Source organism: Delphinapterus leucas, chromosome 10, assembly GCF_059928025.1.
Source record: "Delphinapterus leucas isolate spDelLeu-1000000601 "Yukka" chromosome 10, BTC_Dleu_Yukka2, whole genome shotgun sequence".
Taxonomy (NCBI): domain Eukaryota; kingdom Metazoa; phylum Chordata; class Mammalia; order Artiodactyla; family Monodontidae; genus Delphinapterus; species Delphinapterus leucas.
Window position 1 is genome coordinate 79,038,858 of NC_143138.1, and position 17,273 is coordinate 79,056,130.

General features: G+C 42.0%; 1 protein-coding gene across 1 annotated transcript in view; it reads left to right on the top strand.

The window, feature by feature from the left end:
• ATXN7 (ataxin 7) overlaps positions 1-17,273 on the top strand; it is a 133,521-nt gene that overhangs the window by 78,225 nt on the left and 38,023 nt on the right. The window contains 1 exon segment of the mRNA XM_089919518.1: positions 281-385. Within this exon segment, the coding sequence (XP_089775644.1) occupies positions 281-385 (105 nt within the window).

The window sequence follows — 17,273 nt, forward strand, 5'->3', positions numbered from 1 at the left end:
ATTCATTGTTCGCATTTTAAAAGATTTGTCTGGTTTACCTCATACTAATGATTTCTCGTGCATTTTATTTTAACCCTTTATAACGGTGTTTCTGTAAGCCTGATTTGATTTCTCTGTTTTAATAGTCATGGTGTGTCACATCAGTTACTTTTAAACTGGAACAACTTTTATCCTGTGTACTTTATCATAAGGCAGCTCCTTTAGAAAGTGTTGCCACCCCAGATGGTTTCATATTAACAGGAACCACATGAGCGAGTGATGCTCTCTTTCTTTATTGCAGACATGCCAATATTTGGTCTCTGTCCAGCCCACGATGATTTCTACTTGGTGGTGTGTAACGACTGTAATCAGGTTGTCAAACCGCAGGCATTTCAATCACATTATGGTAAGTGCTTAACCATTTAAAAATCATTATTAGAGGATAAAAGGTAGAGCAGTATTAAACCAGTGACAGCATGGGTAGGCTATAATACCCCTCCCCCTGTCAGGAAGTAGGTTTTCTAGTTCATTGAATGGGTTAATGCCTATCAGATGTTGGGTATTTTCTGAATTTTCTTGAAAGGGATGTGCGTTTTCTGATTTTTATTAAAATTAGACAGGGAAAAAGTGTATTTTATAAAATCTTTGTTGAAATATTGCATCAGTGTAGTAAAAGGTTTGTTTCCTTCTAGATCCCACGGTTGTGAATTCAGTGGTTGGTAAAATTATATATACACACACAGAGTATAGAGACATGGCTTTTTTTTTTAAAGGAAATGTGATTTTGAAATGTCCAGGTTCAGTAGTTCTAAATGTATCTTGATGTTGTAATTTGTGAATGTGATGAAGCTATGCTATCTTGCTCCATCAAAATGCGCATGTACTTAGAATGAAGCATTGTGACTTGAGGAGTTTCATGAACCTCTGAGCTGTCCCTGTTCTTCTAGGCTCCAAGTCTGTTGTTATCTGATGTCAATCATGTGAGAATCCAAATAAGCTTGTTTTTCCATTGTCATAATGCTGCCTAAAGTGTTTTTAAAAAATTCCGATCATAAAACTTAATTTTATATCCAGTTAGATTCAGTAACAACTCGAAAGTATTTGAGTGCCCACCTTGTTTCAGGCATTGGGGATGTGGTATCATTCCTACCTCCATGGAGTTTAAAATCTAGCTGGAGAGAAAGGCAAAACTAACGAGACACATTTTTTTAAATGACTGCAAGTTGTTTTGTCATTGTCCTCATGACTACAAATGCAAGCTTGAGACAGGGAAGAACAACAGGGTCTTTCTGTAATAGCGTGTTCAAGCAAAGCCTCTAAGGAGGTGACCCTGGGGACCTGAGCCCTAAGTGATGAGAGGGAGGCACCCATGCGGCGATCTGGAATAAAAGCATTTGATACAGAGGGGAGAGCTGGTGCCCAGACTTGAAGAAGGCTAGTGAAGTTGGTGAGGGAAGTAGAGACTTGGGAAGTCAGACCTTTTGAACCAGGACCCTGTTCATGTACAGGCTTGTAGGCCAGAGGAAGAAGCCGCTTGAGGGCATTGGAAAGTTTATGTAAGGGAGTAACACAGGACCATCTCACTGGTTGACTTGCTGAGTGTAGATTGTGGGAGAAGGGTGGAAGCAGGGAGAATGGTTCAGAGGTGAAGATGATAATAGACTAAGGCTAAGTGGGGGAGTAGAGCTGGGGACACAGCCTAGCTAGCTTTGAACCTACAGGGCTTTCTGTCGGGCTGGGTGCAGTTGTAAGAGTCACACTGTCATAATCAACATCCCACCTCTTCCCCCAAGGAATCTTTTTTGTAATTATAAAAAGTTCTTTGACTTTGTGGTTCTCAGTGAGGCCTGGGAGTAGGCACCAGAGTGAGTACAAAGCTGAATAAGATACTGTCTCCTTGCTTAAGACTCTTAAGTGGCTAGTATCAGAAAAGGCAGTTAGTCAGTTGCCAAGTATTTTGGAGTTAAGATTCTGAAGGCAGACTAGACTGGATTTAAATCTAAACTTGCAAGAACCATAGGTTAGTTCTTTGTCTTGAGCAAGTTTTTCCAACCTTGGCTTCCTTTGTTATAATGTGGGGACAGTAATAGCAACCTCACTGGTTTCCAGAGAGGATGAAATGAAACAGCATGGTGAAGCCCCTCATGCAGTGCCTGACAGTTGATAGGTATGAGAGAGAAAAAAGGGTACAGCTGTAGATACAGGAAGATGTGGCGAAAGTCGTAAAACAGTCCAAGTTCTTAAGAATAAGGAGGGGCACAGATTGCTTCTCGCACAGTAACTCAGAGCAGGCTTCTTAAAGGAAAAGCCTTCACATTAGGCTACTCGGAAGAGCAGAATGGATTGTTTTTCCCATGTGCAAATTTTTTCCCGTCAATTTTTAGGTGTGTAATACATACATGTCCATTGTGGAAAATGCAGAAAATACTTAAAAAAAAATCAACTATAATACCCTAAAGTTGGAAGTGTTTTGATGCGGATGGACAGGGCTGCCACATACAGCTGCACAGCTTGTGCACTGAACAGCCATGTTTGGTGGCTCCAGGTTGGCAGCAGGGATGATGGGAGCAAGTGCAGAGGCAGGAAATTCCAGGCTGTCTGGAATGTACTCCACGGAGTCTCCATTGGCTGGAGCTAGTGTACCCATGTGTGGAAAAGCTGTGTGCAAAGGCAGGCTGGGGCTGCTCAGAGAGACTCAGTGCCATCAGACACCCCTGGCCTTGATATGTCGGTGGGGACCTATTGCAGGTTTTTTAGCACCTGAGTGATGTGACTTAGTGATGCTCTAGAGAATGGGCAAAGTGGATTAGAAAGGAGTGTGAAAACAGCTGCTGTTTGTACCAAGGCCCACTTAAAGGTGTTACCTCTTGCAGGACTTCCTGAGGCAGAAGGGGGCCCTCTTGGTCCCCTCTTCCAGAAGCACTTCACTCAGTTACATACAGCACGTTTCATGGAGATGATTTTATTTCTCTTCCTCTGTCTCTCTCATAGAATGTCTGTGTATTGGGGGCGGGGTGTGGGTGAGGGGAGGGAGTGTCTTAAAATCATATTTCTGCTCTTTTTATCTACCAATATGTAGCATACACAGTGTCTGCTAATAAGGTACTTGTTCAATGACAAAGCAATCGTGGTAACTTCTAAAGTAGAAGAAGATGTGGTGTGAATGCAGGATTTACATACATAATCCAGTGCCTTTTGTCGCCAGGCAGGAAATGCAACTGATAAAGGCCCCTGGGTGGGGACTTTGGACCCTCTTGTGGCAAGGGAAATTTAAAGCTGTAAGAAAGAAGAGAGTCTGGCAGAAGGATGAGGGCCAGGTGCTGAGAGAGGGATTCAGCTGGGAAGTGTAGAAGGAGGTCCCTCTTTGGGAGCAGCAGCCAAGGAGAAGGCTGATGGAAAAAACAGAAGGTTGGGAGATGGATAGTTGTGTGGGCTTGGGGGCAACTCCACGCAGTGGAGGAAGGCACCATGTGATGGCTCTCGGCTGGTTTGGGAGTAACATCTTACTCACCTGGAAAGGAGAGGCAGTCAGGGGACCAGGACCAAGAACCATTCCCAATGTTGCCAGTGCCTCTTCTGTCTTTGGGGTGAGGGGCTGTAACAGGAAGAAGTATTGGGAACCCGTTCTTCTTTGTTGTCATTCCAGAAGGCTTATCACTACATGTTTGTTTTCCAGAGTTAACACCAAAAGACCAAAAATGTTTTTGAAATTGAAGAAATTTCTACAATCTGTTTATGACTATATTAGGAAGAACTCATACCTGCTAACGGAGAGATTCTACTGTCTTATCTTTTTTTTTTTTTTTGCGGTACGCGGGCCTCTCACTGTTGTGGCCTCTCCCGTTGTGGAGCGCAGGCTCAGCGGCCATGGCTCACGGGCCCAGCCGCTCCGCGGCATGTGGGATCTTCCCGAACCGGGGCACGAACCCGCGTCCCCTGCATCGGCAGGCGGACTCTCAACCACTGGGCCACCAGGGAAGCCCTGTCTTATCTTTTGATGAAACTGGTGAAAATGTGTGGGTGGGCAGTCTTCTGTGAATTCATGTATTGCTGATATTCATCTGTGACTTTTATGAACAAATGAGCAGTTGCTACAAAATTCAGCAGGCGGTTCCTTTAAAACCACTGCTGCCTGGCAGTGACAGGGAGGGAGCTACAATGGCAGCAAGGCTTATAACTCAGTTCACGTTGGTGGTAAATGTTATTCTGAATTGGTGAGGAGGCTATTACCATAGTAGCCAGAGACCTACAGACATACCTCACTTCCTGTGCTTTGATTTACTGTTCTTCACAGATAGTGCGTCTTTTACAAATTGAAAGTTGGGGGCAACCCTGCATCAAGCACATTTGTTGGTGCCGTTTTTCCAGTAGCATTTGCTGGCTTCGTGTCTCTGTGTCACATTTTGGGAATTCTTGAAACATTTCATACTTTTTCTTTGTTCCTATGTTTGTTATCATGATCTTTGATCAGTGATTATTGTTGGGACTACAACTTGCTAAAGGCTCAGATGATGGTTAGCATTTTTTAGAAATAAAAAGTTTTTTTTTAAAATAAAGCATTTTTAAATTAAGGTATATACATTCTTTTAAGTCATAATGCTGTTGCACACTTAATGGGCTACGGTATAGTGTAAACATAACTAAGTATTGGGAAACCAAAGAATTCGTGTGACCTGCTTTATTGCGACATTCACTTTATTGCGGTGGTCTGGAACCACACCTGCATTGTAATATCTGTGGAGTGTGCCGGTACTCTTGCTAGCCGAGCTGCCTCTTTGGGAGTTAACTATTAAGCAGGATTTCCATTGGAGCAATGATGGTGAGTGATTGTAGTGTCATTTTGGCATTTCTAGTTTCATAGTCTGACTGTTCTTGTAGTATAGATGGCTTTCTTTCTTGGAAACTGCATAGTAATACCATGCTTTGTTTTAATGTTTTGAAATAGTCCAGGCTGCCGCATATTTCTCTTCAGTTATTCAGTATTTTTAGGAGTGAGATGTTTATTCCTGCTAATTTTCAGATTTAAAAATACAATTGAATCAGTGGATCCCAAACCTGATGTGCCTCCAAATCAAAGGGGAGCTTCCTAAGTGGCCCCTTCCTACAGCCCACTGCAGACTAGCTGGCTGGGAGTCGCCAGGGATAGCACCCAGGAATCTGCATTCCACACAGCTCCCTAGGCTGATTCTGGCCCACAAGCTGGCCAGGATGCATTATGCTCACAGCAGATCCCCTCACTCGGTAGGGGCTGCTGCTTTGTATTCCTGTGCTTGGCATAGTGACTGGCGCAGATCAGCACTCCGAGATTCGTTGAGTCTATCAAGGATGGCATGAAAGGAGGCCCCTGCTTTTTTTTAACTGATTTTTAACTTTTTGTATTATTTGCTAGAAGTCTCACAGTATTTGCCTCTAAGACTTTACATATGAAAGAGGGCTGAGATGGTGACATTCCCTATGGCCAGAAGCACCTTTCTTTTGAGGTTGTGAACCAAGTTGGGAATCTGAGTTGATCATTCAGTAATAAGTGTGTTGGTCCTAAACTGGCTGCTGAATAGCGTAAACTTTGTATTCCTGTTTACATGCCTTTACTCTGGATCTGAACAGGTAGGATCAGCTGATGACTTGTGGGGGGCCTCTGGGGTTCTGTGTTGAAAGAGCCTCGCGGGTGATTCTGAGAAGCTGTGCGCTGCACTGCTCTGTGCTCTGCTGCTTCTCTTTGAATTTCCTTGTGAAGACTACCATAATTTCTCTCTTAGGCAGACATGGGCTGATCTTACCTAGGTGAAATAAATGAGTGATGTTAATTCAGCTTGGACAGGTGCTACGTTTAGCATCTCTATAATTAATTGAAACCTGCTCGAATGTCAGCTGTTGAAGTATTTTGCCTCTGATGAGTTAGGCTGACCCACTTTTTCACCTTGTGGCTCAGCCCTGAGTCCCTGAGCACATGTACCTCTGCTACCTTTCCCCAATTTCGATCCACCGAGTTCCATCTTTATGATTTGCTTATTTAATGCCACTTAATATTTTTTCTTTAAATCAAACCACTTCTATTTAAATAAATCTTTCACAAAGAAAACCTTACTAGAATCATCAACAGGAAAACTACTCTTCTTTGCCATAGATGGTAAGTGTGAAAATAAACACAGTGAAAAGATTAAATCCTTTGTTGCTGCTCTTGCCAATGCCAGCACTGAACCTTGAAGCCTGCTCTCTTAGTTAAAAGCGAGACTAGCACGTTTTAGGCAAGTGTCATCCACAGAGTAGCGTGATGTTACCAGAAGACTTGAAAGAGATTTGGAAAGGGAGTGAGTTTTCACTTGAGATTTAATGTTATTAATGTTGAAGAGTGATAACCTACTCCATGTTTGGGGAAACACCAGCTCAAGCTGTTGGATTTGGTTTCCTCTGATGTTCAGGGAGCTGTCTCCTGAGGCCAACCCTAGCCTAGGAAATGCCTTACCGAGCAGTGTTCTCAGATCTCATGTTGATCTGCAAAAGGATCACAGTTAAATACCCTTTGCCATTTATCCATCGGTATCACGTGTTGCGTGCCGTCCCATTGCTGTAAGTGGGGTGGGAGTCTTGGCTCGGTGTAAAACATCTGCCCCTCTCTCAGACCTCGCTTCACGGATGGGGATGTCATACATATGGCTTTTTCATAACTTTGTGAAGGTACCTTTAGCAGAAACACCTCTGCAATCTGAGAGCTTTCTCCGCTTGCAGATACTACAAATCCTGTAAAATTAACAGCCACGTGTATTGCTTGGACTTAATGTTCCTTAAAGTGCACTGAGGTGGATTGGATTCATTTAGGTGCCAGGATAAATTATATTTTTCTAAAATGTCATTTTCAGCAGAGGATGAGTAAACAGAAATTACTCATACTTTTTTGAGCTAATTAATTGGTTTCAAAGACGGTCAGTGTGAGAGCAAAATGAATCTTACTCTATGAGATCCCGTGGGCTGTTTCTGGTAAAAATGCCGATCCCATTGTTGACAACAATTTCACATAGTTGTGACCAATGATTGCCATCATATCATTAAGTTAATCTGCATCACAGAGCAGAGGTTTTGCTGTTTAATAAAGAACACCCTCTCCCTCTTGTCATCTGATTGACTTAGACATGGAAAGTAACATATTCAGGTATTTTGAATGAGTTGTTTTATTTGGTTATTAAGTAACTTTGATTTTGGATAAAGAAAAAAATGTTTCTTTTTTCTCTCCAGTTGTTAGCTAAATTTGGCCTCTACATTCTTATAATCTGGGTCTTATTCTACTTTGAAACTTTCAGTGATACTTAATCTTTTTAGGATTGGCATTCATTTAAAAGCCCACAGGCTAATGATAATTTGTACTTGATTCACAAAGTGTTTTTGCACGTATTATCTGATTTCTTGTTCTTAGCAACCCACTGAATGGATGGTTTTATTCCCAGTTTACGGATCAAACTCCTAAATTAAATTTCATTCACACAGATAAAATGTCCGAGGCTGGGTTTTCTGTCTCCTTACATCTGTTTCTTTTGCATATAATAAGGATGTATAGAGTTAAAAGAAAATCTAGAGTAGATGTAATGAATTCCACATGTCACAAAACTGTCATTAATGACAGACGTTCTAGTTCAGGTAGAATTTTAAGTTTGCTTAGAGTGGCTGGGTCAGCATTGTAAAGCCATTACCTCAGAGAGGACATTTAGTAATTTGAAGACGTAATGGTAGTAGGTAGATATTTGATTTAGCATAGTCATTGGATTTCTCTTCAGCCTGTTCTACTTTATTTAACCCTAAATCATAGTAGTTATCCAAAGCCAAGCTACTCCTCTTTTTGTTACAGCCTCATAACATTTTTTAGCTTCTTTAGAGAATTGGTTGGCATATTTCTGCAGTCAGTATAAAGATTGAAATTTGTTGCAGAGCCAAAAATACTTCGCTCTTTTACTTCAAAGACACACGCCAGGCCTTTCTCCCGGAGCCAGGGAAGGGAGCAAACCAGAGCAGGCACATCAAAACGTGAGCAATGTCAGGGTAGACGTTAGTTTAATTCTCGAAGGAAATTCCAAGTTAACTATTTGATCTAAGCTTCTTGTCACTGAACAGCATGATGTGAAATTAATGCAGTGAATTCAGTTCTTCTTTACCACAAGCCAAATAGTGCTAATTAAAAATTTCAGATAACTTCAGCAGCATCAGATAAAGGATCAATGTAATTTTATCTTTTTTTCTTAGTAATACAAAAGCAGGTACGTTTAAAATGGTGTTATTTATGCCATTTGTAGGAGCAGCATTTTAATTGCTAGTTATAAAATGTATTGATTTTCCTTTATACTGAAATCTGGGCCTTTATTAATGTCTGTGCCTTTGGGTTTTTTAAAAAAATCATAAACTGGAAATGAATAATATCATTCACATTTAACAAGTATTTATTGAGTACCTCCTGTCTAGGCATTGCTCTCCACTGAACTAGGAAAGCAGTGTCTTTGATTTCATGCAGCTTAGGGAGGGTAGAGCGATGAAAGATAGAAATCTTTCTAGGGTAGAAAGATGAAATCAAGTAAAATAAGATGATTTCAGGTAGTAATAAAGGCTTGGGATAGTGTGAGAGAATAACTGGGGCAAGGCACTTCTGGTAGGGCTAGTCAAAGAAAGCCGCTCTGAGGAGTTGATGTGTAAGGTCAGTGATGAAAAAGAGCTAGCCATTTGAAGATCTGGAGGAGCAGTGTTCCACAAAGAGAAAATAGCAGGTGCAAAGATCCTGTGGGAGGGAATGACCTTGGCAGAGAGGCCAGTGAGGAGGTAGAAAAACAGTGTGCAGGGAGGAGAGGGGTCCAGGTTGAGGTTGGAGAAAGGGGTGCTGGCGCCAGATGGAAGGAACCAGGCTTGGCCAATGCAGGCCATGCAGAGTCACTGGAGGATTTTGAGCAAGGAAGTGTCTTGATGTGATTCATGGTTGCTCTGAGGAACATAGAGGGCAAGAGCGGAAGCAGGGAGACGGTTAGTGGGCTGTACTGCGCTAGTCCAGGTGAGGGTGGGATTTGGAGAGAAAGCTTAAGTTGAAGGTGGTAGCAGCAGAGGCAGAGAGATGCGGATAGACTGGGAATCAGCACAGAAGTAGAAGGCCAGCAGGGGTGGCTGATGGACTGGGATTGAGTGATACGGGAGAAGAAGGGATGAGAAATGGCTCTTGGGGCTTTGGCCTCAGCAGCTGGATGGATTTACTTAGCTTGTAGATCATGGGGTTGTTCTTTCAATTTGTATATGGGCTTTTGTTTGTTTGTTTTGTTTTAATGAGGTGTACTGACCTGAATGAAAAGCCTTTGATGTATTATATTCATTCAGTCTTTAGACATTTTCTAGAGATTGTGGGGATAGAAAATAGTTATTGCAGTGATGCCAAACTTTGGGGTCATTTATTCTTTTGGGTTTTTGTTGTTTTTTTTTTTAGTGGAACAGTAATTTAGTCATGTAAGCCAGGAAACAAAGGGATGCTCTCATTTGGGTAATAGAAACTTATTGATTAAAAAGGAAAAACACATGTATTTGATTTTTTCATTATTAACATAGTAATGCACATTGTGAAAGAAAAACAGTAACCATCAGCAAGAGGATAAATATGCAGTCAGAATAAGTAAATCTCCGTCTTACTTTTCAGGGGTACAGGTTGACATAAACTCTTGGGATGTTTCTAGACCCTGGACAAAGGAATATTTAGCTGTGTATTTCTTGTTTTCTCACACACATGGAAAATTAGACTTATTATAAGTTCACTTTTTTAAACTTAGTGATCTGGCTTGTTTTTCCATGTTAATGCACATTACTTCCTTCTTTTTAAAGATTGCCTATTATTCCACTTTCTTAATGTACTTAATTTAACCTGTCCCCTATTGGTGGACATATAAATTGTTAGTGCTACATTATCACGTGCAGCGCTTTAAACCCATTCTTCTTTTTTTTTTTTTTTTTTTTTTTTTGCGGTACGCGGGCCTCTCAGTGTTGGGGCCTCTCCCGTTGCGGAGCACAGGCTCTGGACGCGCAGGCTCAGTGGCCATGGCGCACGGGCACAGCCGCTCCGTGGCACGTGGGATCCTCCCGGACCGGGGCACGAACCCGTGTCCCCTGCATCGGCAGGCGGACCCCCAACCACTGCGCCACCAGGGAAGCCCTAAACCCATTCTTCTTTGGGAATGTCTGTCAGTATGTCAGTGTATTGATTTTCCACCTGGAGGCTGGTCAGAGCTGCCCTCCAGGTTAGTGCTACTGTGATTGAATGAACTACTTCAACAGGTCTGATTTGTGTCACCAGAATGAGGCAGTGAAAATGTGAGTTTCCAGCAGCATCAATCAATCAATAAAAATTGTTAATGTTCACCTGTGCTACTCTTGTCTGCTACATACAGAAATTATTAGGATGGATGTGCTTCAGATTTTAAAGGGGACATTTCAGGATATAAATCCATATTTTAGTTATATTTGCTGAAAGATGTTTTTCCTGACAATCATTTCACAAGGCTAGTTTGTGGGTTGACTAGTTAAGATACACATACACCTGCTATGTCAACCCCGTTAAGCTGTGGTCTTATATCTGACCAGAAGAGGGAGTTTTTATCACTTGGATATGCAGTAGCACCTACTTACTACCTGGCTGGGGTAGTTCCTCCCACGCACATGCTAGTTCAAACCCCTAAAACTGGTTTGGGGGAGGGGGCAATGGCTAAATATATCTGTTTCCTTCCTCATTCCTTATTGTGTGTATAGAAATTCCAGTCTTTAGGTTTACTTCTCTATTCTGTTTTTAAGACGACAGCTCTCAATTTGAACGTCAGAGCAATTGTATACGTTTTCCTCTTGTGTGTTTGAAAGTTAATAAAAAGAGAAATGGAGGAAGGTAATTACCTCAATTTAAAATACAAGCCATCAGCCCCTAATCACACATGATATAGTTCTTGATTTGTAGTCTCCTAGGGTGAAAAACTCCAGTATGAAATTTGTTTCATTACTTCTTACGCTTGATATTTTAGAAAGATTGCTGAAACTCCTACTATAGAAGATTTGTAGTGAGCTTTAGAAAATTAAGGTGTTGTTTCGCAAGAGTGGCTAATAGGCCTTTTTCTGTGTTACTCTTACCGTGCTCAGTTGTGTTACTAGACTCTCAGTCTGTGTAGCCAAACAAATGAAATGGGTTCCACAGTCAGGATAAAGTGCTTTGATGTAGTACCAGAATTTCATACTGTTTAAATTTTTCTTCCACTTTCTTCACAGTGCATTTTTTGTAACAAAAACTCAAGTGAGTTTCTTAGTGGATTTTTTGATTGATATGGGAATATATGAGATGCATACATCCACCATATATACTTACATAGATACACAAATGTAGTAATCTCAAACATGCTATTTTCAGTTCAGCCTACTTCTTTCTTGTTTTTTTTTAATGATTATTTATTTTCTTATTAGTCACCCATCTTTCTTGTTTCCTTGGCGCTCACTCCCCACCTTCTCCAACTGTAACGGTCCTCCACTCTGTAATCCATCTGTGTAACTAGGTACATTCTTAGTATGTAACTTAGTATACATCATTCTGTATTTTTTCTCGTGCTCATAACTCTTTACAGACACATGTAATCTCCCATGTTTTATTAGCAGGGGCTGCTGGTCATAGTTTTACCCAAAAAAAAAAAAAAAAGGGATCCTGTTATGCATACTTCTGCTTCTTTTCCACTCAGCAATACAACATAGAGATCCACTCACATCCCAAGATAATACTAATCCCCTTTTTAAGGTGCGGCTGTGCGGTAGCTTCCTCAGCCAGACCCTCTGTCTGTGGACATTCACTTTGTCTCCTGCTTTTTGCCTCTATGAACAAAGCAGCAGTAGCCACCCTGCTACATAAGTCCTTAACTGCTGGTGGTTTGGTTTCTATGGGATAGAGTCTCAGGAAAGGATTCTGGGATCAAAAAGGGTATTTATTTGCATTGTTAATAGCTGCTACTAGGTTGTTTTCCAAAAAGGCTCTCTACTAGCCACGTATGACAGTATCACCATCAGGAGTAGGTGTTTTATTTATTTTTCTAAACTTCCATTTCTTAGTTTTCTAAAGCCTCTTACAGTGTTTTACACGCATATGCACAAGTGTGATTAATTGTCATTTGACTTTGAAGTCAGTTTTGCAAACAAGTGCAAACTTCTGTTTACTACCAGTGTAGCATGTGTCTTCTGAGTTTGAGTGATAGTTTGAGTAATGATACGAGGCAAAGAGATCTTTCAAAACGAGTGATGATTTTTAAAATATTCATTTAAACAGTTATAGGCAGTTTTCCTGGCACTTGTGGGAGATTTCTGTTCATTCTGTATGGAATTTATCTTAGGGAAGAAATCTAGTTCTGTTAGGCTGAGATTCCTCTCTGAAAAATGTGTAGTCTTCTAGAAGACAATAATTTCTGTTGAGATCAGTTGCGGGGCCAGTGAAAAACTATTGCCAGTTTTATTTCTGATCTCATTATCCTCCTTGAATTTGGTGTGATTGGTCACCTTTTAACAGTGTTCACTTTGTGTATCAAATAATGACTGGGCTGAGGTCAGACTGTGGTTCACACAAAGCCTATGTAAATGAGGCTGTGAGGTTATACTTTATTTGCCTGCCTTTGAACAATCTGAACAGCTGAAAAGGGACACACACACGAAGTGTGGCTGAGCCCTGAAGAAGTGTCCACCAAACAGATCAGACGATGCCAGCCAGAGGGAGGCTGCTGCGTGCTGTTAGCCCCCAAGGTGAATTATCCCCTTTTAAACTTCATCTCCCACCTCTCCTAATCCTGTGTGAGCACCTAATGAGCGCTGGATAATAACATAGCAGCATTTCTGGGTGAAGCTAATCTGATCCTGGATAGCAGGCTTCCCGGCCCACAGCTGAATGAATTGCTTGGTATTTCCAAGTTTGAAAATACTTTCTCCCCCTTTCAAGTGCTCCTTGGCAGCAGGTGAGGAATGTTAAAGCTCCTGTAAGTGCCAATTAAGGCCAATTATAACTCGGCCCGGCCTGCTGAGACAGTGAAGTGGAGTGAGTGGAGGCTTGTGCTGCTGTAAGCTGGAGAACTGGCTGCCACTGGTGACAGGAACACAGGATTTCCCAACTGCCAACAGCTCGTTTGTTGTCCTGCAGAACACCAAATGACACCTCTGCTGGCTTCTCAGGAGTGGATTTAGGAAATCCCAAGATGTGTTGGGGACCTCACTAGTTTCTGTAACAGAAACCGCTGTCTTTCTTTTGGTCTTCCTTTATTTTGAATGATGTCCACCATCCAGTTTCTCCTTCTTTCTAATCGTAATATCTGACACTTATCGAGCATTTAAGATGTGCTGGGCACTGCATTACATGTGTCACCTCCTTTACTCCTCACCGAGGCCCTGTTAGAGGAGGCAGTATTACTGCTTCTCAGGGGAGGGCACAGACCCTGAGGGACAGAAGTCTCTTGCCCAAGGCTACACAACTAAAAGTGCTGAGGCCCGGCCAAACCCAAGCCCTCGGGGCCCCTCCTAGCTGCTGCCGGTTTGCTTGTTTGCTGGGAGCGGGCTAATTCACAGAAGAATTTGTGTCAGTTCAGGACTCCCTTTGTGCAACCAGAGTAAAATTGATGAGTGCACACCATCCACACCACAGCCAATACCTATAATTTTTGGTCTGTAAGGCATGGATGTTATTCTATTAAAATGGTATTTTAGTCCGTAGTCTTTTTTTAGTCTGTAGTCTGTTTATTTTTTCATGAGAAAAAAGAAATGTGACCATGTCCCCAGACCTAGGCACTGAAATATGAGCCATCATTGGGAGATTTAATATCAATATAAACTTTATTTGGATAGGATATTGAGAAGTGGTTTGAAGAAAATAGTAATAATGCTTTCCAAGCAGAACAGGGTGGTATTTGGTTAAGTATTTTACTCAGGGTATTAAGAGCGGTATGTGTTTAAAAGTTCAGTCTGAGCTTTATATGCCCAGTTGTTGTGTATTTGTTTTTATTCTTATTGTACAAATTTTAATTTTTCTGGTTTGCACTACCATTCATCCCTTCTTTGATGTAGATCTTAAAAATAAATTTGGATTGTTTCTTTCTTGTTTATATATGAAATTAAGTGTAGACGTATGTTTGTAGCATATACGAAGATTTGCTGAAGCTCATCCTGAAGTTCCTCCAGGTTACAGAAAGACGTCGTTTCCAAAATTGCCTTGGGTTGGCTGGTTCTCGTAAGGATTGTTTTCCCCACTAGCACCATCACCATCTACAAAAGGGAACATTAGAAAGGCAAGCGTTTGTGCTGGGAGACTGGCAAGGAGTCTGGTGTCCAGGCTGAGGGGTGCAGTGATGTGGAGCTGAGGCTTAGTCTGAGTCAGGTCCTCTTATCCCAGTTCAGTTCTGCCATTGATAGTGTCAGGGAGACTCCTCAGCTCCCCCTTGGCGAGGGCGAGGGCAGGTGGGTGCAGGGAATGATGCTAAAAAACTTTCTGCAATCAGGTAGTAGGGCAATAGAATTTGTTTTTCTCCTGCTAGCTTAAGAAACCCGTCAGTGAGTTAACCTAAATGTCTTCTTTTTGCTAATTAACTTTGGAAAGATTTGCTCATCCTGTGCTTCTAGTCCCGCTGATGGCTCTTTCCTTGTGTTCTTCTGTCTTTTAAGAACCACCATAGTTTTGCATTGTTTGAACCGGAAATCTGGTGGGGGATCGGGGGAGGGTTCCAGAAAGCCCTCTAGATCTTAATATTGCTGCTGTGGTTAGGGTCTGAATGCTTGCTGTGAAAATAAAGCAGTGTGGCTACTACTCTTTTGTTTTACAGTAAATGTAGAATTTGTGTCTGGTCTAATAGAAGCCATTTCCTATGCCTCACAACTCTTTACCACCCCTTCCAGGCCAAATCTTTTCCACACATGTAATTCATGACTTTGTGCCAAATAGTCTGTGTTGGGTGATGGTATTTTGTAGAGGAATTTACCCCCTCCTTTTGACATTTAAAAGTGTTCATTCTGAACTGTCAGGCATCTGAGTCTGTTTATGTGTGCAGCCTTTATTATCATAAAATTCAGATCAGTTGGCTGCTTTTTTCCACGTCTATTTGATAGTAAGATTTGGCGATTGACAAGATTGGGGAGTAGTGACGCAGGGAGTGTAATAGGGCTGAAGACAAACAGCTAAACCAGGAAGGCCTGGTTTACAAAGAGCCACTTAGAGAAGTTTTGGGATTAAAAGTCTAAAAGTTCCCCAGCTTTAGTCAGTCATCCAGTGGTTGAACTCTGGACAATAAGGTGTATATTTTTTCTGAAATTAGACTGTTTTACAAACATGCACAGAAAATGGGTTAAGGTTTTTCTTACTAGATTTAAGGAAAAGTGTGCTTAGGTATAACAGACTTCTGTTGTTTTAAAGTATAGATAGTGGGGAAATAGAATGTGGAGAAAGACTGCTGATATTTGTAAAAATGTATAACATTAAAACTTGTAGGTTTGCCCAGGCTTAAAGTGTAGATATATAACGAATCAAGTACATTTTCTAATATACCTGGTAATAGTTGTCATTTTACTCGCTCAGGAAAATCAGGTGTGAGTAATTTACATTCTAATTCTAGCAGGTTAAATTTATAAATTCCATCTCCCTCAGTTTTGGCCAGCTGCCTTTCAAAGAGAAGGATTCATTTACACCAGCCAGGACGCCTTGTATGACCATATTAGATGAAATTAGACTCCACCCCTTGTTTTCTGTTGATCTGCCAGGACCTTTGTAATTCAAGTGCTTTTTACAGTAGTAGCAAATGTTACATAAGACCAAACATGGAGCATATTTGGAGTTGGTGGGCAGACTCAAATCATGATGCAAGCCTGCAGTAGCAAGTGTGCAATGAAGCACAACCAAATTATGTGAATGGAAGGTAACAAGAAGCCTCTTCAGAACAGCCCTTCCTCCGCACGGGGGCTGAAAGCTCCACCGGGTAAGTTTTCCGAGGCAGTTTTCCGAGGCTGGACTTGGCCCGGGGCCCAGTTCTGGACGAGCTTGCGGAAGGTGGGCTAGGTCTTTGGGAACAGGACAGAGACCCACGCAGAGCCGAGTGTGGCGAGCTGGCGCAGGACCCCTTCCTCTGGTGGCCGTCCTGCCCCGCCGGCAGGCCCGGAGCACTTCGTGGCTGAAGTGGTGGAGAGAGTGCGCTCTGCAGACCCGTGGAGCAGGGGGGTAATCGCAGCTAGAGGGATTAGCTGCTGCCGGCCGTCCACAGGAGCCATGCTGAAATGTCATTTGAGTGATCTGGCCAAAGGTCAAACGCAGGCAGGAGTTGAGTTTGCTGTTAACGCCAACAAAATGCTGAGGTTTGCACCAAACGGTGCCCATATCTCAAAACAGGGAGAGCAGTGGTTACATCGCTCTCTAAAAATGGACGAACGTTGTAACACGCTTTAACTGTTTGTTTTTTATCTCACTTGTGGTGAGTGAGGTTTCATGACAGGCAGTTCACCGTGTTTCCTGTAGAACGTGTTTGAAAGCTGTTTTGTCGGATACTTCAAATCCACAGCAGAGTTTCAAGCAGAACACTGTGTCAAGAGGAAGAACAACTTCAGAATACAAACAGTAACCCTGGGAAGTCATTCAGTAACTTAAATTGAGTGTATAAAAATTTAATTACTGACTGACTGCCAGAAAAGACTATTTTTTTTCGGTTGTGTTATTAAGGTAGCCAGTACAGCCAAGCAGATTCTTCCTGGGTGGGTTGGGCGGCTGTTCTCAAAGTTACCTTAACTCTCTCATGCCTCGTCTGCAAGCAGGAAGTGAGGTGACAGTTGAGATCTCTAGTTTTCACTGGATTCACCTTTCATGCCTCCTGCAGTAATGTGCTTGACCGGATGGTTCTCATTGAGGCTGAAATTTAGCTACTGGTTTGCAGAACTTTAAATACAAACAGATTTTCAAACCTTTATTCAAATTGCTGTTTAATGCCCTAAAATTGATTTTTCTAAGAACTCTTATTTCTCGTCAGGCAGTTTTAGTGTTGCTGTTTCTGGTTTCATTTTTGCATATCGCTTTTGGTGTTGATTAGTTGACAGCCCCATCCTGTAGGTGGGGCAGACGCTGTTTTCTGTCTTCAGAAAAAATGAACACGTGCTGCAGACTCCTCGTTGGCATTGTTACGTCATGAATCACCCATTCCTTATTAACAGAGCGCTTAATGAGGAGACTTTAAGGGCTGTGTTGTGAGTTTGGGGTTTTTGTTATTCCCAGGTTCACGGTCTTTTCACCCCTTCCCCACCTTCCCCCCCCAGTA